The 19,392-nt window shown below is 45.4% G+C and overlaps 2 protein-coding genes across 7 annotated transcripts in view; one reads left to right on the top strand and one right to left on the bottom strand.

Annotated features, from left to right (window-relative positions):
- ASTN2 (astrotactin 2) overlaps positions 1 to 19,392 on the bottom strand; it is an 887,719-nt gene that overhangs the window by 206,943 nt on the left and 661,384 nt on the right. The window lies entirely within an intron of this gene.
- Positions 7,331 to 19,131, top strand: TRIM32 (tripartite motif containing 32). 3 transcript variants are annotated; one of them, XM_057724294.1, is made up of 2 exons: positions 7,331 to 7,398; positions 15,607 to 19,131. In XM_057724294.1, the coding sequence occupies exon 2, from the start codon at positions 15,684 to 15,686 to the stop codon at positions 17,643 to 17,645; it is 1,962 nt and encodes a 653-aa protein (XP_057580277.1). In that variant the 5' UTR covers positions 7,331 to 7,398; positions 15,607 to 15,683; the 3' UTR covers positions 17,646 to 19,131. The 3 variants fall into 3 exon arrangements, with proteins under 3 accessions (XP_057580277.1, XP_057580278.1, XP_057580279.1); XM_057724295.1 differs by having other exon boundaries at positions 7,341 to 7,398; positions 15,604 to 19,131; XM_057724296.1 differs by lacking the exon at positions 7,331 to 7,398 and adding an exon at positions 7,599 to 7,692.

The raw sequence follows: 19,392 nt of genomic DNA, 5'->3' as shown, positions 1-19,392 counted from the left end.
TAAAAAGATATTTTGAAGCAATTAAAGAAATTTTAATATGCACCGCTAGATGTGATAATGATGTTGAGATTACGTTAAAAAATAATTATGTTAGACAATTATTATGTGTAATTATTATGTATCTGTTAGAGACACATACTGTGGTATTTACATGAAGAATGATAGGGTATCTGGGGTTTGCTTTAAGATTCCAGCAACAAAAAACAAATTGAAGGTGAGGGACAGCTGAAGCAACACTGGCAAACTACTGACAACAATATTTGCAGGTGATGGGCACAAAGGGATTCACTATACCATTTTCTCTCCTTGTATGTGTTCTTTTCTCACTAAAACACTGGAAAAAGTGGGCTGGCAGAAGGATTACATGAAATCAGTAAAGGCAATTATTGCTAGGGAGTAGAATGAGGAGTTATTTTTCACAGCTACATTATGTACTGTTTTGAAGCTTTCTTCTAAATGTATTTTCACTTGTATTGATATGTTTTTAAAAATAATAATAGCCTATAATGGAAAATAACCTGAAAAAGAATATACATACATATATGTATGTAACTGAATCATTTTGCTGTAGACCAGAAAGTAATACATTATAAATCAACTATATTTCAATTTTTTTAAGCAATATTTTCCTACTTTTAGAAAAATAAATTAGAATAATGGATAGCAAGGACATGAAAAGACTATGTGGTAGAGGTGGTGAGGGTTGTTGGGGAAAGGAGACTATCTCTTAGTCTGCTGCCATCCAGTCTTAAAAGATACCAATTGGGAATTCCCTGGTAGTCCAGTGGTTAGGACTCCACACTTTCACTCTTCAGGGTCTGCATTCAATCCTTGGCCAGGGAACTAAGATTCCACAAGCCGTGCAGTGAAGGCAAAAAAGAAAAATACCAACTGATGGACAGAGTAATCCTAGAGCCAAGAGGGCAGGAGATCTGGACTGGGGTTGACGTGTGGGGCTTAGTTGAAATGAAGCACATGGGAAAACTTCCAGAAGCCCTCACTTAGCATTGAATCCACTTGAGGCTGATGACACTACACAGGGAATGTTCTCTGAGCAAGCCTTCAATGCCACTAACATTTATCAAGTACCTACTCAGTCAGTCTGTGATTACGGCTGATCTTTTGTAACTAAGCAGGACCCTATGAGCCCTTCCTGGAACAGACACCACTCCCACCCCCACTCCGCCATGTCCTCTACCTGCCTTTTATCTGTAGAAAAACTTTAGCCTCCTAGGCCTTCCCAAGTTCCAAAGAGTAAATTTAATTAGAGAAGTGAGAAAATGCAGAAAGAAAGGAAAACAGTCAAGCAAGACAAAATAAAAATTTAGCCATTAAACAAAATCAGGTACCTTTAGTTCCTCCTCAAGGTAGACAGATAATATTCTGAGCCATATCCTTTGAGCTGTTTTGCAGACACTGAAACCCGCACCAGGTGGAACAAGTTAACTATATGCTGCCCACAAGCACGGAGACCCCAGATGGGTTGGAAACAGAAGGCTGATGATGTTGCCTCCAGATTACCTCACCACCAACCAATTAGGAGAATGTCCACAAGCTGATCATGTACCACACACCCTCCCTCCCTCCCTCACCCTGCCTTTAAAAATCTTTCCCTGAAACCCACTGGGAAGTTCGGGCCTTTGGAACACTAACTACCTCAATCCCTTGCTTGGTGCCCTGCAATAAACGCTGCACTTTGCTTCACCACAACCTGGTGTCAGTAGATTGGCTTTACTGCCTGCAGGCAAGCAGACCCAAGTTTGGTTTGCTAACACATTGACTGTTCACATTAGTTCAAACCATCACAAACTGGATCTGGCCAAGGCACATAAATGTGTATGATGTTGAAATAAAAATTCAAAATTCTAAACCAGCTCTTTTCATGTCAGCACAAGGAAATAAATCAAAACAAAAGAGAGCACAAAACCTCCCTGCATAAGGACATTTATGCAGTTTTATTTATGATGGTTAAATGTTTAAAGATGAGCTTGTCAACTTGACAACTTCTTACGTAGCCAGTTTGACAACTATAAAGGCCAGAAAAATATGGTTTTGAACATTTTTCCATAAAGTAAATAAAAGATAAAATCTTATATTTATATCAGGAAAAAAAAAATGTTGGAGACCCAGCATGGTCACAAGTATGTATGAACAGATTAAAAGGGAACTTGGTAAGTATATATATTTACATAAATATAACCAATGTAATGGTTATATTAAGGTGATGCACAAAGTTGACTAAAAATTCTCTTTTATGCTGTAAATTTAAATCAAATTCAAACATTTACTGAGCACTTACTAGGTATCAAGCGTAGGCTAGGTTGCGAAACACAGGGATTAATTATGACATACAAAGATTAGATTCAGAGTTTCAGCAGAAAGTAGACAAATGACACATACAGATGGACGATAGATATGTACATAAGCAGAATAAAAGACTGAAGGAGGGAGGGAAAAAAGGACAGAGGAAGGGGGAGGGGGTGGGGGGTGGAAGGGATGGAGCCTCTAAACCAGCCTGTGATGATCTTACCTCCTGATATGCACTGCCTGTTATTAATCTCTGGGACTTGAGTAACTTGCTTTTAACCAACAAAAACACAGCAACACTGAGGGGATGCCACTTCTGTGACCAGGTTACAAGAGACTGTGATCTCGCTCTTGCTGGTTCTGATGAAACAAGCTGTCCTGGAGAGGCTCCTGTGGCAAGGAGCTAAGGGCTGTTTCCAGCCATAAGCCAGTAAGGAAATGAAGCTCTGAGTTCGAAAACTCTTAAAAGAACTGAAACCTGCCAGCAACAACCTAAGTGATCCTGGAGACTGATCCTTCCTGAAACTTTCAGATGAGACCCCAGCCCTGGCCAATAACTTGATTGCAGCCTCATGAGAGACCATGAAGTAGAAGATGGAGCTAAGCTGTGCTGAGATTCCTGACTCACAGAACCTGTGAGATAAGAAATGCGTGTTGTTTTAAACCACAAAGTGTGGGGGCAATTTGTTATTCAGTGATAGATAAGTAATACAGATAGACAGATATAATTTCCATTATTTCATGAAAATTCTAGCAGTTCTAAATCTCTAGACTCAAACAAATTTGGTTAGGATGCATTAGAGCTTTAACTCCTTAGATTTTCTACCCTATTTTCCATAAACAAGACATTTATCTTTCTCCTCAGAATTCAGCTGCTAATATGAGAAGGAAAAGAGAACATTTTGTCAAAATAGTAATAATAATAATAATGGCAATAATCATTCATAGAGCACTTATTCAGGCAGTGCTCTAAAAACTTTAGATCTATTAAACCATTTAACATTTACAACATTACTATGAGGTAAATAACTACTATTATTCCCATGTTGCAGGGGTAGAACGTGAAATACAGAAAAGCTAAGTAAGCTGTCTAAGGTTACATAGCTTGTCGGTTGCAACAAATTACCATTACTGAAAATTATCTTCTAATTTATTCCCCAAAATGACCTTCCAGGTGGGTGGAACCGGGGTTCCAACCCAAGTTTTTCTGACTCTGAAGCCCTCTACTACACAGTGATGCACTTAATAAGCAATGCAATGAACATTACCGCATGTTAGGCAATATCCTAATATGTAAGTGATTAACACCCATATCTTATTTTGCTCCCCAAAATGCTGTGAATTAGCTGTTGTTGTCACCATTTTAAAGAGAATGAAAGAGAGGTTAAACTACAGATTCTTCTTTGTACATGGAGAAAACACTACTCAGCTGATAGGGGAATGTTATCAATTGAATTGCGTCCACCAAAAGATACGCTGAAATCCTAACCCCCAGTATGTCAGTATGTGACTCTACTTAAAAATAGGCTCGTTGCAGATGTCATTAGTTACGATGAAGTCATACTGGAGTTTTAACTGGGTAACATAGAGGTCATAATCTAATAGTACCAGGGTCCTCATAAGAAGGCAGATGTTGCCTGCCATCTCAGTAGACAAAGAATGTTACAGTCATCAAGCCAGTAGCCACTGCAGCCACCCCCAACTGTGCACCCTGAGGGGACTCAGGATGGAGAAAAGAAGGATTCTGGCCTTAGATAGTTAAGGTGCATATCAAAGGAATGATTTCCATCAGCCCAGACTCTTGTATCTTCCCATACATAAAAAAAGCACTACATTCATTAACTTGAAAATTCTGGTTTTCTTTAACTAACAGTAATCTTTTGATGTTTCGACTACCTGGTTTTTGTTGCAAAACTACTACACATTCTAGCTCCTCTCTTGCCTCTTGGGAGCAGTCCCTCAGAGCTATCTGAGAGGCTGTCTTCTGGGCTGAAGTCCCACCAAATAAAATATAATTCTCAACTTTTAGATTATGCATTTTTTTTTCACTCGACACAGACACATAAAGAGAGGAGAATGCTATGGAAAGACAGAGACATACAGGGAGAAAATGACCACGCAAAGCAGCAGGCAGAGATCGGAGTTATGCTACCACAAACCAAGGAACACCTGGGGCCACCAGAAGCTGGAAGAGGGACGTAAGGATCCTCCCTAGAGGCTTCAGAGAAAGCCTTGCCCCACTGCAACCCTGATTTCAGACTTCTAGCCTCCACAACTGTGAAGGAATACATTTCTCTGTTTTAAAACACCCAGTCTGTGACACTTCATTACAACAGCCCAAGGAAACTGATACAGGTGGTTTAAATGTTAAATGGAAAAAAAAATGTTATGGTAACATGCCAAATAAAGAATATTTAAACTATTCCACAAAGAGTATTTTTAAAACGTCTCCGTGTATGAGGAAAACTAATAACGTGTCAAGGTATGCAAAGCCACAGGATTAAAATAAGTGCATTTCCCAGGGTGTTTATTTTACTCTGAGATTTCTGTGGGAAGCATGGTAATTAATTTAACTGGTAACTTAAAAAAAAAATTTAAGGCAGATTTTTTTTAAAAGAAAAGAAAGGGTTTTTGTTGTTGTTGTTGTTTGAAAGCATGATTGGACTATATTGCCAGACTGTCAGGAGTACTATTAGCTTCTTTCTATAATAGGGGAAGGAAAGGTCAGTAAAAAAACATGATGAGTCCTGAACGGAGACTTTGGGCTTGTAACTGTGGTTTTCATCAAACAGGGTGCTAACTCCCCACCTTGTGTAAGAAGGGGCTATAAGTGAGGTCTCAAGGCTGGGAAGAAATGGTTTGACAGTAATTTCCCCATCACCCCGACCTGCAACACAGTAGCTGGGAGAAGAACCCCAGGCTTCCATCCAGAGAGGCTCCTTGTCATTCTGGTGAAACAGGCTGCACTAAGTCTCCAACATGGCAGAAACCCAGGGCAGAGGGCAGTCTCTCCTTTTCTATGGCAATGCGGCTCAGAACAGCTCATCTGAGTGTCTTTGCCTTCACAGGATCATACTCTGTGAAGGCACAATTTGCCCTATTTTCCTTGAATTCCTAAATATTCTCTCTCCTCTCTTTTGAGGCTTAAAAACAAACCTTATTTAATAAAATATTATAGAAAGACAGCTGGTGTCGTAAAATGTGGGTAGTCTTTGGACGGTGGTTTGGAGCATGTCATGGGCCTAACTGGCCTGGGTTTGTACTCTAGCCCTGCTGCTTCCCAGAAGGTGGCTATAGGCAAGCGATTTAACCTTACTGAGCCTCAGCTGCCTCTTTTGTAAGATAAAACTACTGATGCCTACTTGAATCATTGTTGAGAAGATTAATTGTGACATGGGACAATATCTATGGCGTGCCTGGTATATTACTGGTGTTCAAAAAATGGTCTTCTCTTATTCGGTTGACCCCACTGAGTCATTCTGCAGCTAGAATAACTCTAGGTCAGACAGCAGATGCGATTTACCTAAGGTCACATTTCTGAGTCTGACTCAGCAACTTCTGCGTGCTGGGCACAGTGCTACCAGATATGACGACAAACAGGTGTTGTCCTTCAGGGAGTTCACAGCCCACTGGTGACAACTGCAGGGAAGTGGGTAATTAAAGCCCAACCTGGTATATGCTTTGTGAGAAATCATCCAATCACAAGCACTTGCTGAGCATGCAGTGAGCATACCCTTAATCAAATGCAAACCACTATATATTAATAATCTCAGTTAATCCTACAGCAAACTTCATCTCCACTTAGAAATGAAGAGGGACTTCCCTGGCGGTCCAGTGGCTAAAACTCCTGTGCCTCCACTGCAGGGGGCATGGGTTCCATCCCTGGTTGGAGAACTAAGATCCCTCATGCCACATGGGGCGTCCAACCCCAGCCCCCCCGGAAAAAAATGGGTTCAGAGATTAATCATGGTTAAGAGCCTGGGTTCCCAGACTCAGGTTCCCATCTGGATTTTATACTTATTAACATGTGGCCCTGTTATTTAATCACCTGGGCATCAGTTGCTCATCTCATAGGGTCATTATGAAGATGACGTAAACTACACATGTGAAGCGTTCAGCTGCACCCAGACACTTACTTTTGTTATTGTTTTTGTTTGCTGTTTCATCATAGTGGAGGGTCACATTATCTACCCGGGATGTCACATACAAGCCCATCCTCCTTCAAACCCCTTCCTGCTCCCAAGCTATACTCTAGGATCACCTGCAGGAGCCTGTAGTTGGCCCCAAATGACCCAGGGGCTACAGGTCCTCGCCTGCCAACAGGCTAGACCATCTCTTACCTGTGAAGACCCTTACCCCTCTTGGCTCCCCAAAAACTAGACTTGGGTTTGGGTCGTCCCGGGTAGCTTCGATCTACAGGGACAGAGGCTGCAGAGCGTGCTCTCACATCTGCCGCCGCTGTCTGCCTTCCAGCTGAGTGGGAGTAAGAACCCCTCACAAGAGCAATCTGCTCCTCAGATAAACTTCTCGCTAGGCTGCGGTGTATCACAGGGCGAGCCGAGGGGCCCGACGCCCTGCCTCTCTGAGCGCGTCCAGGTTCTGTGCTTGCCCCAGAGTGCACGCTGTGTTTTTTCTTTGGCCCATTTCTCAGCTGTCACAGCTGAGGTGAAGAGAGGCCTTTCTGCGAGGTGCCGAGGCTGGGCTGAGGACCGCTCCTGGAGGCCACAGTTACGCAAAGGGGTTGACACAGATGGGAGTCAGACGCATGAGTTCTGGCTTAGCTCCCGACTTGCTGAGTGAACTCGGGCCTCGGTTTCTTTAACCGTACGACGGGGACAGAAAGCTGGACTACAAGTTTCCAAGACACCCATTTCTCGGCGGAGAGCTCTCTTCCACCCGGCCGCTGGGCCGCGAGCTCGGGCCGGCCCGCCTACAAGCCCCAGCATGCCTCGGGGGGGGGGGCGGGGTGCAGTGACGGACAGGCGGCTCTGCGAATTGGCGCCCGCCAAGGGGCGCGCGTTGGCGCGTGCGCAGAGAGCGGCGGGCGGGTGGGCTGGCGACGGCGGACGCTTCGGAGCCGCAGGCGGTCAGGTAGGGGGCGGGATGGAGGGTGGGGGACGCGGGCCCGCGGCCTAAGCCGCGGGCGGTGGCTGAGCGGCGGGGCTGGGAGCTGTGCCGGCGTGTAGCGGTCGGTCCGCGCCTGAACGGCAGGGGCTGGGGGACCGGATCTGAGGGGCAAGGACCGGGGTGGGGGTGGGGCTGCGAGGGGCAGGTTCGGGGGGCGGCGGCGGGCGGGACTCGAGGGGGCTGAGGAGCTCGGAGGAAATGCAGCCGGGGAGGGGGGCGAGGGGCTCTGAGAAGACGGGCGGTGCAGCATCTCGGGAGGTATGAGGTAATGTGGGGCCCTGAGGAGAGACGGGTGCAGCATCTGGGAGATGGGAGGGGACCCGAAGGCCTTGGAGGGGTCAGGGGTGCAGAATCTCGGAAATATGAGAATTTGGGAGAGCCTTGGTGAGGTTTGGGGTGCAGAATCTCGAGATCTGAGGAAATCTGGAGGCACCAGGCTTTGCGGGGTGTGTGGGGGGGCGGCCGCGAGATCTGAGATCAGAGGGAGCAGGGTCCAGGGCTGTCCTAATTGCTGAGGAGGAAGCGTTTTCCCGAGTGGAATCTGGGGAAAATTGAGGGGCTGAGTTCCTGGGGGAAATCAGTGGGAAGCAGTATCTCGTCAGCAAAAGAGAAGAGACCTGCCTAAGGTTTGAAAAGACACATGACCTGGGTGGATAAAAGAAGAAGGAGCAGGGTTTGAGGGCGGGGGCAGGGTTCCTGATGGAATGCAGGGGGTGGGGGCTCAGACTGAAGGAGGGCACAGATTGGACGTGTGGGATTGGGGCGTTAAACTGTGATGTAGAGCTGAGGGCTGCTGAGATTTGGAAACAGAGATTAAAGGATCTGTGTCAGAGGGATTCGGGGCACATGAGTGAGGAACTGGTGAGGGTTGCAGTGTAGAGCCCAAAAGCCTGGAATTATGTATTGTAAGAGCGTTGGGGATGGCATTTAGGAAGGGTTGAACGGTGGGGTGGAGAGGTACTGATTGGACTGTAGAATTAAGAGACTGAATAGAGTCGTGAATCGGTGTCTTGGGCTATTAAAGGAATTTTCCTGAAGTCTCTACATGGGAAACAAAGGGAGTTCTGGGGACCCGAAGACCTAGAAGTCATGTATGAAGCTGTATATGAGTGTATGAAGTTTAGTAGAGTTCAGTGGTCCAGCAAGAAAGTCCTAAGTCTTCGAGATTGGGACTCCTGAAGGAGCCTGACTTTCCCTGTGAGGGGCAGAATCTCCCTCACTTATCAATCAGAGATCCCTTATCATGAGGCAGCCATGGTACAACCACTAACTCCACTCTGAGCCCCAGACCTGCTGAAAGTGGTAGGCTTCCGGGGAAAAGAGAGTGGTCAATGGAATCATAAAGCAGGAGACTATTCAAGGTCATCTTTCGAAGCTCCCCTTTGCCTTTTCCTTCAAGCTGTGGTGACAGATAGTGTGTGAGACCTCCCGGGGATGAGTAGAACATGATGTCAGGTCTTATTTTCCTTATCAGTTATATAAGTAGATTGAATTAATCCTACATGAGGTGTTTGAACTGGGAGAGAGACAAGAAAAGGGGAACTCAGATGTATTGAGCATTTAGTCCTGTGCTAAGTTCTAAAGAAATGGTTCCTAATGGGCACTGGTTTTGTCCCCCAGGGGACATTTGGCAATGTCTGGAGACATTTTTGGTTGTTACATTTGGGGTGTGGAGTACTACTGGCCTCTAGGAGGTAGACACCAGGGATACTGTTAAACATTCTACAGTGCACTGAACACCCCTCACAACAAAGAAGTATCTGGTCCAGAATATCAATAGTGCCTAAGGTGAACTCTGCTCTAGAGTCAAATATCCTGGATTCAGATCTTGGCTCTATCTATTCCTGACTATATGATCTTGAATGAGTTATTTAACCTTCCTGTGCTTGGCTCTTCATCTGTAAAATGGGGCAAATAACAGGACCTACGTCATAGATTATTGTGATGACTCAGAGAAGTAAATCAGAGTGCTTAGTGTCTAGTGCATAGTAAATGCTCAACATTTAGTAATATTTAATCTTCATATCTACTTTCTCAGTTTTCATAACAGCCCTACTAAGTAGGTGGTACAATATGCAGTTTTAAACATAGGAAACTAAGGCTTAGGTAGTGACTTGTTTAAGGTTCCATAGCTAGAGATGGCAAAGGGGACCTCACATTCAGATATCTGTAATCCTGTATATTCTCTCTTTCCTTGCTTTTTCTTTGCTGGGCTCTGCTTGGTCTTACTGTATCTTTCTCAGCCCATCCCCCTCTAATGACAGGACTGCCCAGTGAGTATTGCTGAATATCAAACTGAACTCTAAAGGGAATAAACCCATCTGGTTAGGTAGGGAGTAGCCCTGGACTTTGTTCTTGATTTACTCTTAGACCAGGACCAGTGGGTAGATAAGGGGAGGAGCTTGAGGTTAGCAGACAGGATGAGGTGCAAGAGACTAGAGGGTGAGGTATGCATGCCATTGGCTTGAAAAGACACTTCATAGCAGGGACTGAGGCTGAAGGCATCCATACTCTGGAAAGTAACTTCTGTTCTGAATGACCTCTCGTGGGCTTCTTTCCCGTGGGACAGAATGACAGCATTTGCTCTAGCTGAAGCATTGCTGAGACCAGCTCAGAAACATAGCAGGGCTGCATCAGAAGACCAGAGACTTAGCAGGAATATCCACAGATATGTAATGGAAATGGACCTTGAGAGCTTGTTTGGAGGTTCTAGCAGGGGAGCGCAGCTACTCGTATACCCTTGACCGAAGAACGGTCCTCCTCTATCGGGGAAGGTCGTCCTCTTTGACCGAGCGCGCAGCTTCAGAAGGGACGCACATGGAGCGGTGAGGGAGGAAGGGGACACCCGCCTAGCCAGCCAGATCAGCCGAATCAACCCTGGCGATCAATGGGGTGACAGATGTCGCAGCCAGATCGCCCTCACATCCTGTAATGGAAATGGAATCAGCCCGGGAATCAGAGGCTTAAAGTTCAAAGTCCTTCCTCTGCTGCTAATTTACTAGATGATCTTGGACAAGTACTTGCCCATATCAGCCTGAATCTATTGAAAACACGAATAGCTGCCATTTATTGAGTGCTTATTATGTGCATTATCTCAGTTAATTCTGCCAGTGATCCTGCTAACGATCTAGGTGCTAGTCTACGTTTTACAAGATGAGAAAACTAATAGCTTAAGTGATTTACCCAAAGCTCCACAGTAAGTTGCAAAGCAGAGATGTGAGCCCAGATCTGTCTGACTCATAAGTTATGTTATACTAGTTTTAGTAGAAAGGCTTTTCCAATACTTAAGAGCCCATACACTCATGTCTGGAGAGTGGTTGGTGGTCAAAAGTTTACAAGGCCCTTGAAGTGGCACACTGATGTGCCGCCTCTATGACACTACCTCCATTAGGTTCTACTAGTAAAACAATCAGATTAAAAAACCATTCCTAAGTGCCTTGACCAACATCTCATCCAGAGTGCCTAGAGCTAATGATAGGCTAATTAGCTAGGAAACTATAATACATCTTTTGAGTAGGTGTGGTTTTATGGCTGGGAGTTGACACACCTGGATTTGAATCTCACTTCTACTACTTAGCAGCTTTGAGACCTTGGACAGGTTGCTTTTCTCTGAGCCTAGTTTCCTTATTTATAAAGAGGAATAACACATACTTCACATAGTTATGAGAATAAGAGGCAATGTGTAAAAGGTGCCTGACATTCAGTAAATGGCAGTTTTATGAGAGGTGGTAACTATGAGAGGAAGGTGATGCTGGAAGGGGATTGAGTGTTGCATTGCCGAATTTCAGTGAATCTAAGCAGCTCCCACTAGTCTCCCCCAAATTCCCATCCCCTCTTGTACCTTTCCCAGGATCTGCTTCCTGATCCTTGAATCAAAGTCTCATGATTAAAAGTGCATGTGCTGTATGCAGAGAAAGGAACTGAGAGTTGAGTGGGTCGAGATGAGTTGGAGGTCCCCCAAGAAGACTGCCGATTTTCCCCTTGTCCTATGTTCTTTGAGTCACATTGGCAGCACTGCACATGTTTATGGAAGATGCAAGAGATCCTTTCTAGGTCCTGCAGTTTTGGAGGAAGACAGAGGGCAGACAGGTGTTTTTCCAGCAAACTCTTGATTTAACCTGCCTTTGACATGTTTTAGCTAAAGTTTCTTTTCTCACAAATATGCCCTCCTGGATTGTTTTGTGTGTCTCAGACTGGTACAGCTTTGGGGTCATGCCTGCATTTCCCGATAAGCCTCTTCTTGTGGCGTTTATCTTAGCTGTTGGCAGGTACGTTAAATGCCCTGAATAATGTAACGTTCAGGATCCTCTCCCATACACAGAAATGGGTGAGTGTCGATGAGAACCACACTGACTTAAAATCAGCCCTCCTAGCCACTCCTGGAGGGTGACCTTTGGTGGCAGGGAGATGGTTATGTACTTGATTAGCATTCCATTCAAATGCTGGAGGAATAAAGTTTACAAAGCTGTCATGAAAGGGAATGTGATGAGCCTTGCAGAAAACCCAGTCAAATCAGAGAACTGTATCAGTAGGATGAACCTTTATGTCTTGTGAAAGGAAATGTAAGTACCGTTTCACATGTTTTCTAGTTTTTTTATGTAAAGAGCTCTGTTTCTGTGTTTTTGCTCAAAATTATATCTCCAGTGTTTTCATGGGGCTGGACTGATAGTAGGTGCTCAGTAAAGATTTGCTGCTTAATTAATTTCTTAAAGTCCTGCAGTTTTGCTCATAGCCTAAGGCCCCCCAAGGGGCTAACAGATAAAGGGAATAGAGACATCTAGAGAACTATCCCATGGTGGGGATTCAAGCATTCGATGGCGATTTGAAACGTCAGGTTAGTTCTAATTCTTTGATTTGAAGATCAGGTAAAACAATCTCCAGGGAAGGTTCAAAATTTTCATTTTTGAAATGTAGTATCTGATATCTTGGGTACCGTCTGCCTTTTGAAAATTGCCTATTTATTCATTCTCATTGGCTGGGTGGTAGCCACTGCCACCACTGCTGCTGCTCCTGCTACTACTAAAAACTGTTATTTATTGCACAGTTAATTGTCTGCCCCTCTTGGTATTTTCTGGGCAAGAGAAGTGAATTCATTTGCCCATCGGTTTCTAACATAGACATCTAGTGTCCTCAATTAAATTCCTTCAAAGCTGACCGGATCTTTATTAATCTTTATGTGCCTTTCTATGCCGTAAAAGGAAAGATTCTTTATCCTTTCAAGTGCAGTTTGTAAACTGAATGCTTTTAGTACTAGTACTAGTTGCTATAATGTTAATACTACTCCTGATTGTTGCTAAAAGTATGATACACGGCAATTTTTCATTGCACACCTACATTTCCAGGCTAAGCACTTTATATGCGCTATCCCTAATTCTCACAGAAACCTTTTATAAAGTAAGAAAACAGGTTTTAGTGAGGTTAAATAACTTGCCTCCTGCCCCACAACTTGTAAATGACATGCTGATTTGATCCCAGTTCTGTGTGACTTCAAGGTTCATGGGTTTTTGTTTTGTTTCGCTATCCTTGTTATTTATGTCATGGGCTGGGGAAAGCCTGGTGGTGCCAGAAGCAGCTAGATCAGGCTAGGGTAGGAATAGAATTTTCCTGAGTCTTAGGGCAGCTGGAGCAAACACAACTTGAGGGGTAGATTCTCATCTGGAGCTGAATCAGATCTGGGCTAGTATCAGTATGGGGTGTGCAGTATTAATCATGAGATCAAAGAAATTGGTGGTGGGGATGGGGTGAGCTGAGGTGAGATGAAGTGAGGGGTCAAGAGTTGACAGTACAAAGTGCACAACAGGAAATACATTCAGTAACAGGAAGGCAGCCAAAGTTGTAGAGAACATGTCGGGAGTTCATTCTGATTGGTTTTAGATTTTACAGATGGCAGAAAATGGGCAGCTAACTTAAAGACTTGGGATTGGAAGACAATTTCTTTCACACATACGTCTTTTAAAGGGAAACTGAGTTCAAATTGACTTTCCATCTGAATCCTTCTTGGTATTAACAATAATGACCAGCTGTATGCTTCTGGAAGAGAGGGCCTGTGTCTGCCTGTCACACAGCTGCATATCAGGCTAGGCTCCTGCTGAAAGTGGTGTTCCCTGTTTGTAGAAATGGGAGACATGGTTCAGGCCTTTTCCGGGTGTGAGGCTATCTCCACACCTGATGCTTTAGTGATGGGACCTCATGTTTCCTGGTAAAGCATGGCAGCTTTAGGAAAGGAATCCCTGACATTCTCTTCTGCCTCAGAGAGCTTAGTGAAGCTGCAGACAGTTGAGATATTTTGGGGAATGGACATGGCATAGTAAATTCAATTTTTAAAGTCGATGGCTTAATCAGGGAGGCAGGAAGCTTTTTAATTGAAAGAGGTGGTATGATATTCCAGAAAACTGGAGAAAGAATTTGCTGGTATTTTTACAAGTTGGCAGACTTGTTTAATTAGCTGATCTGCAGTGCCAGTTCTGAGAAGAACAGATGTCCCCGTGCACTGTAAGGTAACATGCTCTGGATCCAAATACCAAATGTTGCCCTCAGTCTGTTGTCCCAGATGATGGAAGAGAGAACTGAAACTATTGGTTTAGAACTGAGGAGGTTTGCATGGATCCTGAGTTGAGGTTTCTGTCAGTATTTCTATACTGTTGTACCTACACCCATGACATTTAAGAATTCAGCATTCACAGCTTTGGATATTCACATGAAATCTTTTAGGTTCATGATGTATGGTAATGTGTTATTTTGTTGAGGCATGGATTTGAGTCATAATAGGTTGCCCGGCTGGTGTGTGGGAGTGGGTCACTCAGCTAATAAATCAATCTAACCTACTCTATAGCAGCTAAATCTTATTATTCTTAATTGTAGAGAACATTCTATGCTATAAGGCAGCATTTCTCAGAGTATGGTTTAGGGAACACTTAATAAGTGTTATGTGACAGGCAAAAAAAAAGCTTGAAGTAACATTCGGTTAAACAAAGTGAAAGATATCTGTACTCCGTGGTTCTACCATGTTTGCATCATGTGACCTTGAGCCAGTGTTTCTGAGCCTTATCTTCCTCATCTGTAAAATAGGATAATAAAAATAGTACCTACATCATGGGGTCATCATGAGGATTAAATGAGATGGAACATCTAGCATGATATCTAGCATACAGTAGGCACTCGATGTATACTCTTTCCCTTCCAGTAGAAGGAAAGTGGGATTTCAGGGAGGTTGGATTGACTTTAGACAAACTGTGCATGTCTGCTCCTGAATATCTGTCAGACTGTGATGCAAAGCTAATTATGGGGGAAATTTGTAATACATATCTCTGCCTTGACTCCCCTTCTTATATATGGGTGGAGAAAGAATTGATGACATTTGCAAAGCTTTCCTCAGCTTGCTGCATTGCCCTTAAAACCAGGCTAACTTGTCTTCCTTCTCCTTGATGGTTGACCATCTGCAGATCACACAACTGCACAGGTGCAGCTGTAGGATTTGCATTTAAGGAGGGCTGAATTTATCCTGTGCCTCACCTTGCTAGGTCTATTCATTCTAATTTTGGGGTGTAAATTGCCATTGACATAAGGCTGCAGAGCACTGAGATCTCTGTGGTTCTACTTCATAAGCATATGTGGATCTAGGAGCGGGGGAGAATCCATGGCCTGTACTGTTTGTAGGAGGGGGTGTTTCATTCCCCAAAATAAACTGTCCTGATAAGGCACTACCATTTCTCAGATCATGTGGCATTGAGTCTTTGGCTGTCTTAGCTCCAACACTTCCCCACCCCAGTCCACTCAGCTAATAAATCTTAGTGACTGTACTTATGGAATAATTGCTCAAATGCATCTTCTTTCCATTTCCATCACCTGCTCCCTAGTTCAGGCTCCCTGTAACCTTCGCCAGGCAGTTTTGCAGTATCTTCCAAACTAGTTTCTCTGCCTTTCCCCTCACTCCATTCAGGCTTTGATCATATTAGTTCCCTGCTCCAGAACATGCATTGTTTCCTCTATGCTCATGAGAATGAAGTTCCAAGGTCTCGTTTTGGCTCTGTAGACTTCTAATAATCATTCTCCAATTTACCTTTCCAAACCAGTCAGTGACTAAATGAGTGATGGTAGCCATTCTCTAAATGTTTCTGGAGTGAATTAACTCATAGAGGCGGTGGAATAATGGCTTCTTTTTCTCTTTAGCAGGAGTTGACCCTCTGGAGCATGAATACTAAGCTGTTCAGTCCTGGGCTGTGCTAGCCGGCCCCTTCAAAGGAATAGCAATGGCTGCAGCAGCAGCTTCTCACCTGAACCTGGATGCCCTCCGGGAAGTGCTAGAATGCCCCATCTGCATGGAGTCCTTCACAGAGGAGCAGCTGCGGCCCAAGCTCCTGCACTGTGGCCATACCATCTGCCGCCAGTGCCTGGAGAAGCTACTGGCCAGTAGCATCAATGGTGTCCGCTGTCCTTTTTGCAGCAAGATTACTCGCATAACCAGCCTGACCCAGCTGACGGACAACCTGACGGTGCTGAAGATCATCGACACGGCTGGGCTCAGTGAGGCTGTGGGGCTGCTCATGTGCCGGTCTTGCGGGCGGCGGCTGCCCCGGCAGTTCTGCCGAAGCTGTGGCGTGGTGTTGTGTGAGCCCTGCCGAGAGGCAGACCACCAGCCTCCTGGCCACTGTACGCTCCCTGTCAAAGAGGCAGCTGAGGAGAGGCGTCGGGACTTTGGAGAGAAGTTGTCCCGTCTGCGGGAGCTCATGGGGGAGCTGCAGCGGCAGAAGGTAGCCTTGGACGGAGTCTCCAAGGACCTTCAGGCACGGTATAAAGCAGTTCTCCAGGAGTATGGGCACGAGGAGCGCAGGGTCCAGGAGGAGCTGGCTCGCTCTCGGAAGTTCTTCACAGGCTCTTTGGCTGAGGTTGAAAAGTCCAATAGTCAAGTGGTAGAGGAGCAGAGTTACCTGCTCAACATCGCCGAGGTGCAGGCTGTGTCTCGCTGTGACTACTTCCTGGCCAAGATCAAGCAGGCAGATGTAGCACTACTGGAAGAGACAGCCGATGAGGAGGAGCCAGAGCTCACTGCCAGCCTGCCCCGGGAGCTCACCCTGCAGGATGTGGAGCTCCTTAAGGTCGGCCACGTGGGCCCCCTCCAAATCGGGCAGGCGGTTAAGAAGCCCCGGACAGTCAACATGGAAGACTCCTGGGCCATGGAGGCTGCAGCCTCTGCTGCCTCTTCCTCTGTTACGTTTAAAGAGATGGACATGAGTCCCGAGGAAGCAGCTGCCAGCCCGAGGGCCTCGCCTGCTAAGCAGCGGGGTTCTGACACAGCCGCCAACATCCAGCAGTGCCTCTTTCTCAAGAAGATGGGGGCCAAAGGCAGCACTCCAGGCATGTTCAACCTTCCGGTCAGTCTCTATGTGACCAGTCAAGGCGAGGTGCTGGTTGCTGACCGTGGCAACTACCGTATACAAGTCTTTACCCGCAAAGGCTTTTTGAAGGAGATCCGCCGCAGCCCCAGTGGCATTGATAGCTTTGTGCTGAGCTTCCTGGGGGCTGACTTGCCCAATCTCACTCCTCTCTCCGTGGCCATGAACTGCCATGGGCTGATTGGTGTGACTGACAGCTATGACAACTCCCTCAAGGTGTACACCTTGGAAGGCCACTGCGTGGCCTGTCACAGGAGCCAGCTGAGCAAACCCTGGGGCATCACAGCGCTTCCATCTGGCCAGTTTGTGGTAACTGATGTGGAAGGTGGAAAGCTCTGGTGCTTCACTGTTGACCGAGGAGCAGGGGTGGTCAAATACAGCTGCCTCTGCAGTGCTGTGCGGCCCAAGTTTGTCACCTGTGACGCTGAAGGCACCGTGTACTTCACCCAGGGCTTGGGCCTCAATCTGGAGAATCGGCAGAATGAGCACCACCTGGAGGGTGGCTTCTCCATTGGTTCTGTGGGCCCTGACGGGCAGCTGGGTCGCCAGATTAGCCACTTCTTCTCAGAGAACGAGGATTTCCGCTGCATCGCTGGCATGTGTGTGGATGCCCGTGGTGATCTCATCGTGGCTGACAGTAGTCGCAAGGAAATCCTCCACTTTCCTAAGGGTGGGGGCTATAGCGTCCTTATTCGAGAGGGGCTCACCTGTCCAGTGGGCATCGCCCTCACTCCTAAGGGGCAGCTGCTAGTCTTAGACTGTTGGGATCATTGCATCAAGATTTACACCTACCATCTGAGAAGATATTCTACTCCTTAGGGGCTGAGAAATAGCAGTTTCTTCTGCTCCCCAACTAATTTCCATTCCTTTATTCCTTGGTTGTTGGTGGTACTATAGAGTAGATTTGGCCTGTGTCCTGATTCCAGCTGGCTAGTCGTAGAAGTTCAGAAGCTCTGTCTTTTAGTGTTTTTTATTTGCATTATTTCCTCCCCTAAGTTTAGAGCTTTAACAGATGCATTACCCCAAATAGGACACATGATATGAGGTTAGCTGATGTTTGATTAGACCTTAGGCACTTCCAGGGCTTTAGTAGAGAGGCTTTTGCCCCTGTATTTGAAATTTTCCCTTGTATTGATCCTTGTGGATTTTCCTCTCTTTTGGCTCTGATAATTGTGGTCCATTATTTCCTTCCTATTTTATCATCTCCATCTGTGACACTTTCTCGTTGGCTCTGCTGCGTTTAGTGTGCATGCTTCAGTGGCATCTGCTCCGCCTTCCAGTGACACTTCAGACGCCATATTCCTGGGGCATGATGTCTCAGGTCTGACCACCTCGACCAGTGTGAAAGGCCACTCAGTGCCACCACGGAGGTACATAGGGGTACTGCCTTTGGGAAGCAGTACCTCTTGGCTCTGGGGGTTTTGTGCCATCTTGGATTGGCCTCTAATTGCAGATGTGACAGAGAATGGATTGACCCTTGTTAGTGTCGAAGGCTTTAGCCTGGAAATTGCTTGCCTCTTAAAGCAGCATATGGATTGGAATTATGCCAAAGCATAGGAAGATGGTAATAAACAAAAAATAAATGCTAATATAGCCAGCGAACATTCTTGAATAGTTTCTAGAGCGCATCACTTTTCATACTGCCTCTCTCCACTGACCTGTGCCAGGAGTTGTCTGTGGAATTGTACAACACAGGCCAGGGCCAACAAAGTGGGGAGGTGGACACATCTCATTTTCATTACTACAGTAAAACTGTTTGGTTCTCATTCTGTGTTTTCCTCAAGTGAGTGCATAATGTTTGCTTTGGGGATTTATTCTATTCCTCTATCAAGCATTAAATAATCAATAACTGTTTCTTCATCTCTGGTGTTCATATCTTTTAATTAAATATGGGATTTGGGAGGTGAGGGGAGGGTTACGTTGTACCTTGCTGCTTTGCTTCCACATCTGATACTGCATTCTCTGCGAGTAGTATGAATCTACCTAGGCCAAAATTCAGCAAAAGTCAACATTATGTAAAGATAATTCAAAACTTACTCCCATGTACATGTGTACAGAATCAGCCCCCAAGGTCTACAGTCACCAACACCGTGTCCTAAACTCAGCCTCCACTGTCTGCTTTATCCTTATCATTACAGTTCAAAAAGGGAAGAAACGTGTGCTTTTAGGAAGACCAGAAGTGGGTGAGGGACTTTGTGACAAGGTCCTTCAGGCTTTGGTATTTACCAAGCAGCCTATCTTGTGTTCTGGGTGCAGGGCCGATGAGAAGCCAAAGAACTATTACCTTGCTTTCACAGAAGCAGAATTGCTCAGCTGAGCTACTCAAAATTGTTTTTTTGGTGGTGGTATTGCTTTTTTGGCCTCTGTTGTGATAGCTGCCAAAGGATAGGAAAGGAGCTAATTAAAGTGATGTCGAACTAGTTTGTCTTGTGCTTTTCACCTGGAGAAAGCCCCATGTTCTGATTATGAAATTGCATCCGATTTCCAAGGATTGTATAATTGAGAGGAAATTGATCCAATTAAAAGTGCATCACAAATGACTTCACTAGTTATTAGAGCCACTTTA

The sequence above is a fragment of the Hippopotamus amphibius genome, chromosome 2 (assembly GCF_030028045.1).
Source record: "Hippopotamus amphibius kiboko isolate mHipAmp2 chromosome 2, mHipAmp2.hap2, whole genome shotgun sequence".
NCBI lineage: Eukaryota > Metazoa > Chordata > Mammalia > Artiodactyla > Hippopotamidae > Hippopotamus > Hippopotamus amphibius.
This window is presented reverse-complemented; position numbering and strand designations above follow the sequence as displayed.

Coding starts and splice junctions, on each gene's coding strand:
- TRIM32 (XM_057724294.1), top strand. CDS start 15,684: ATGGCTGCAGCAGCAGCTTCTCACCTGAACCTGGATGCCCTCCGGGAA.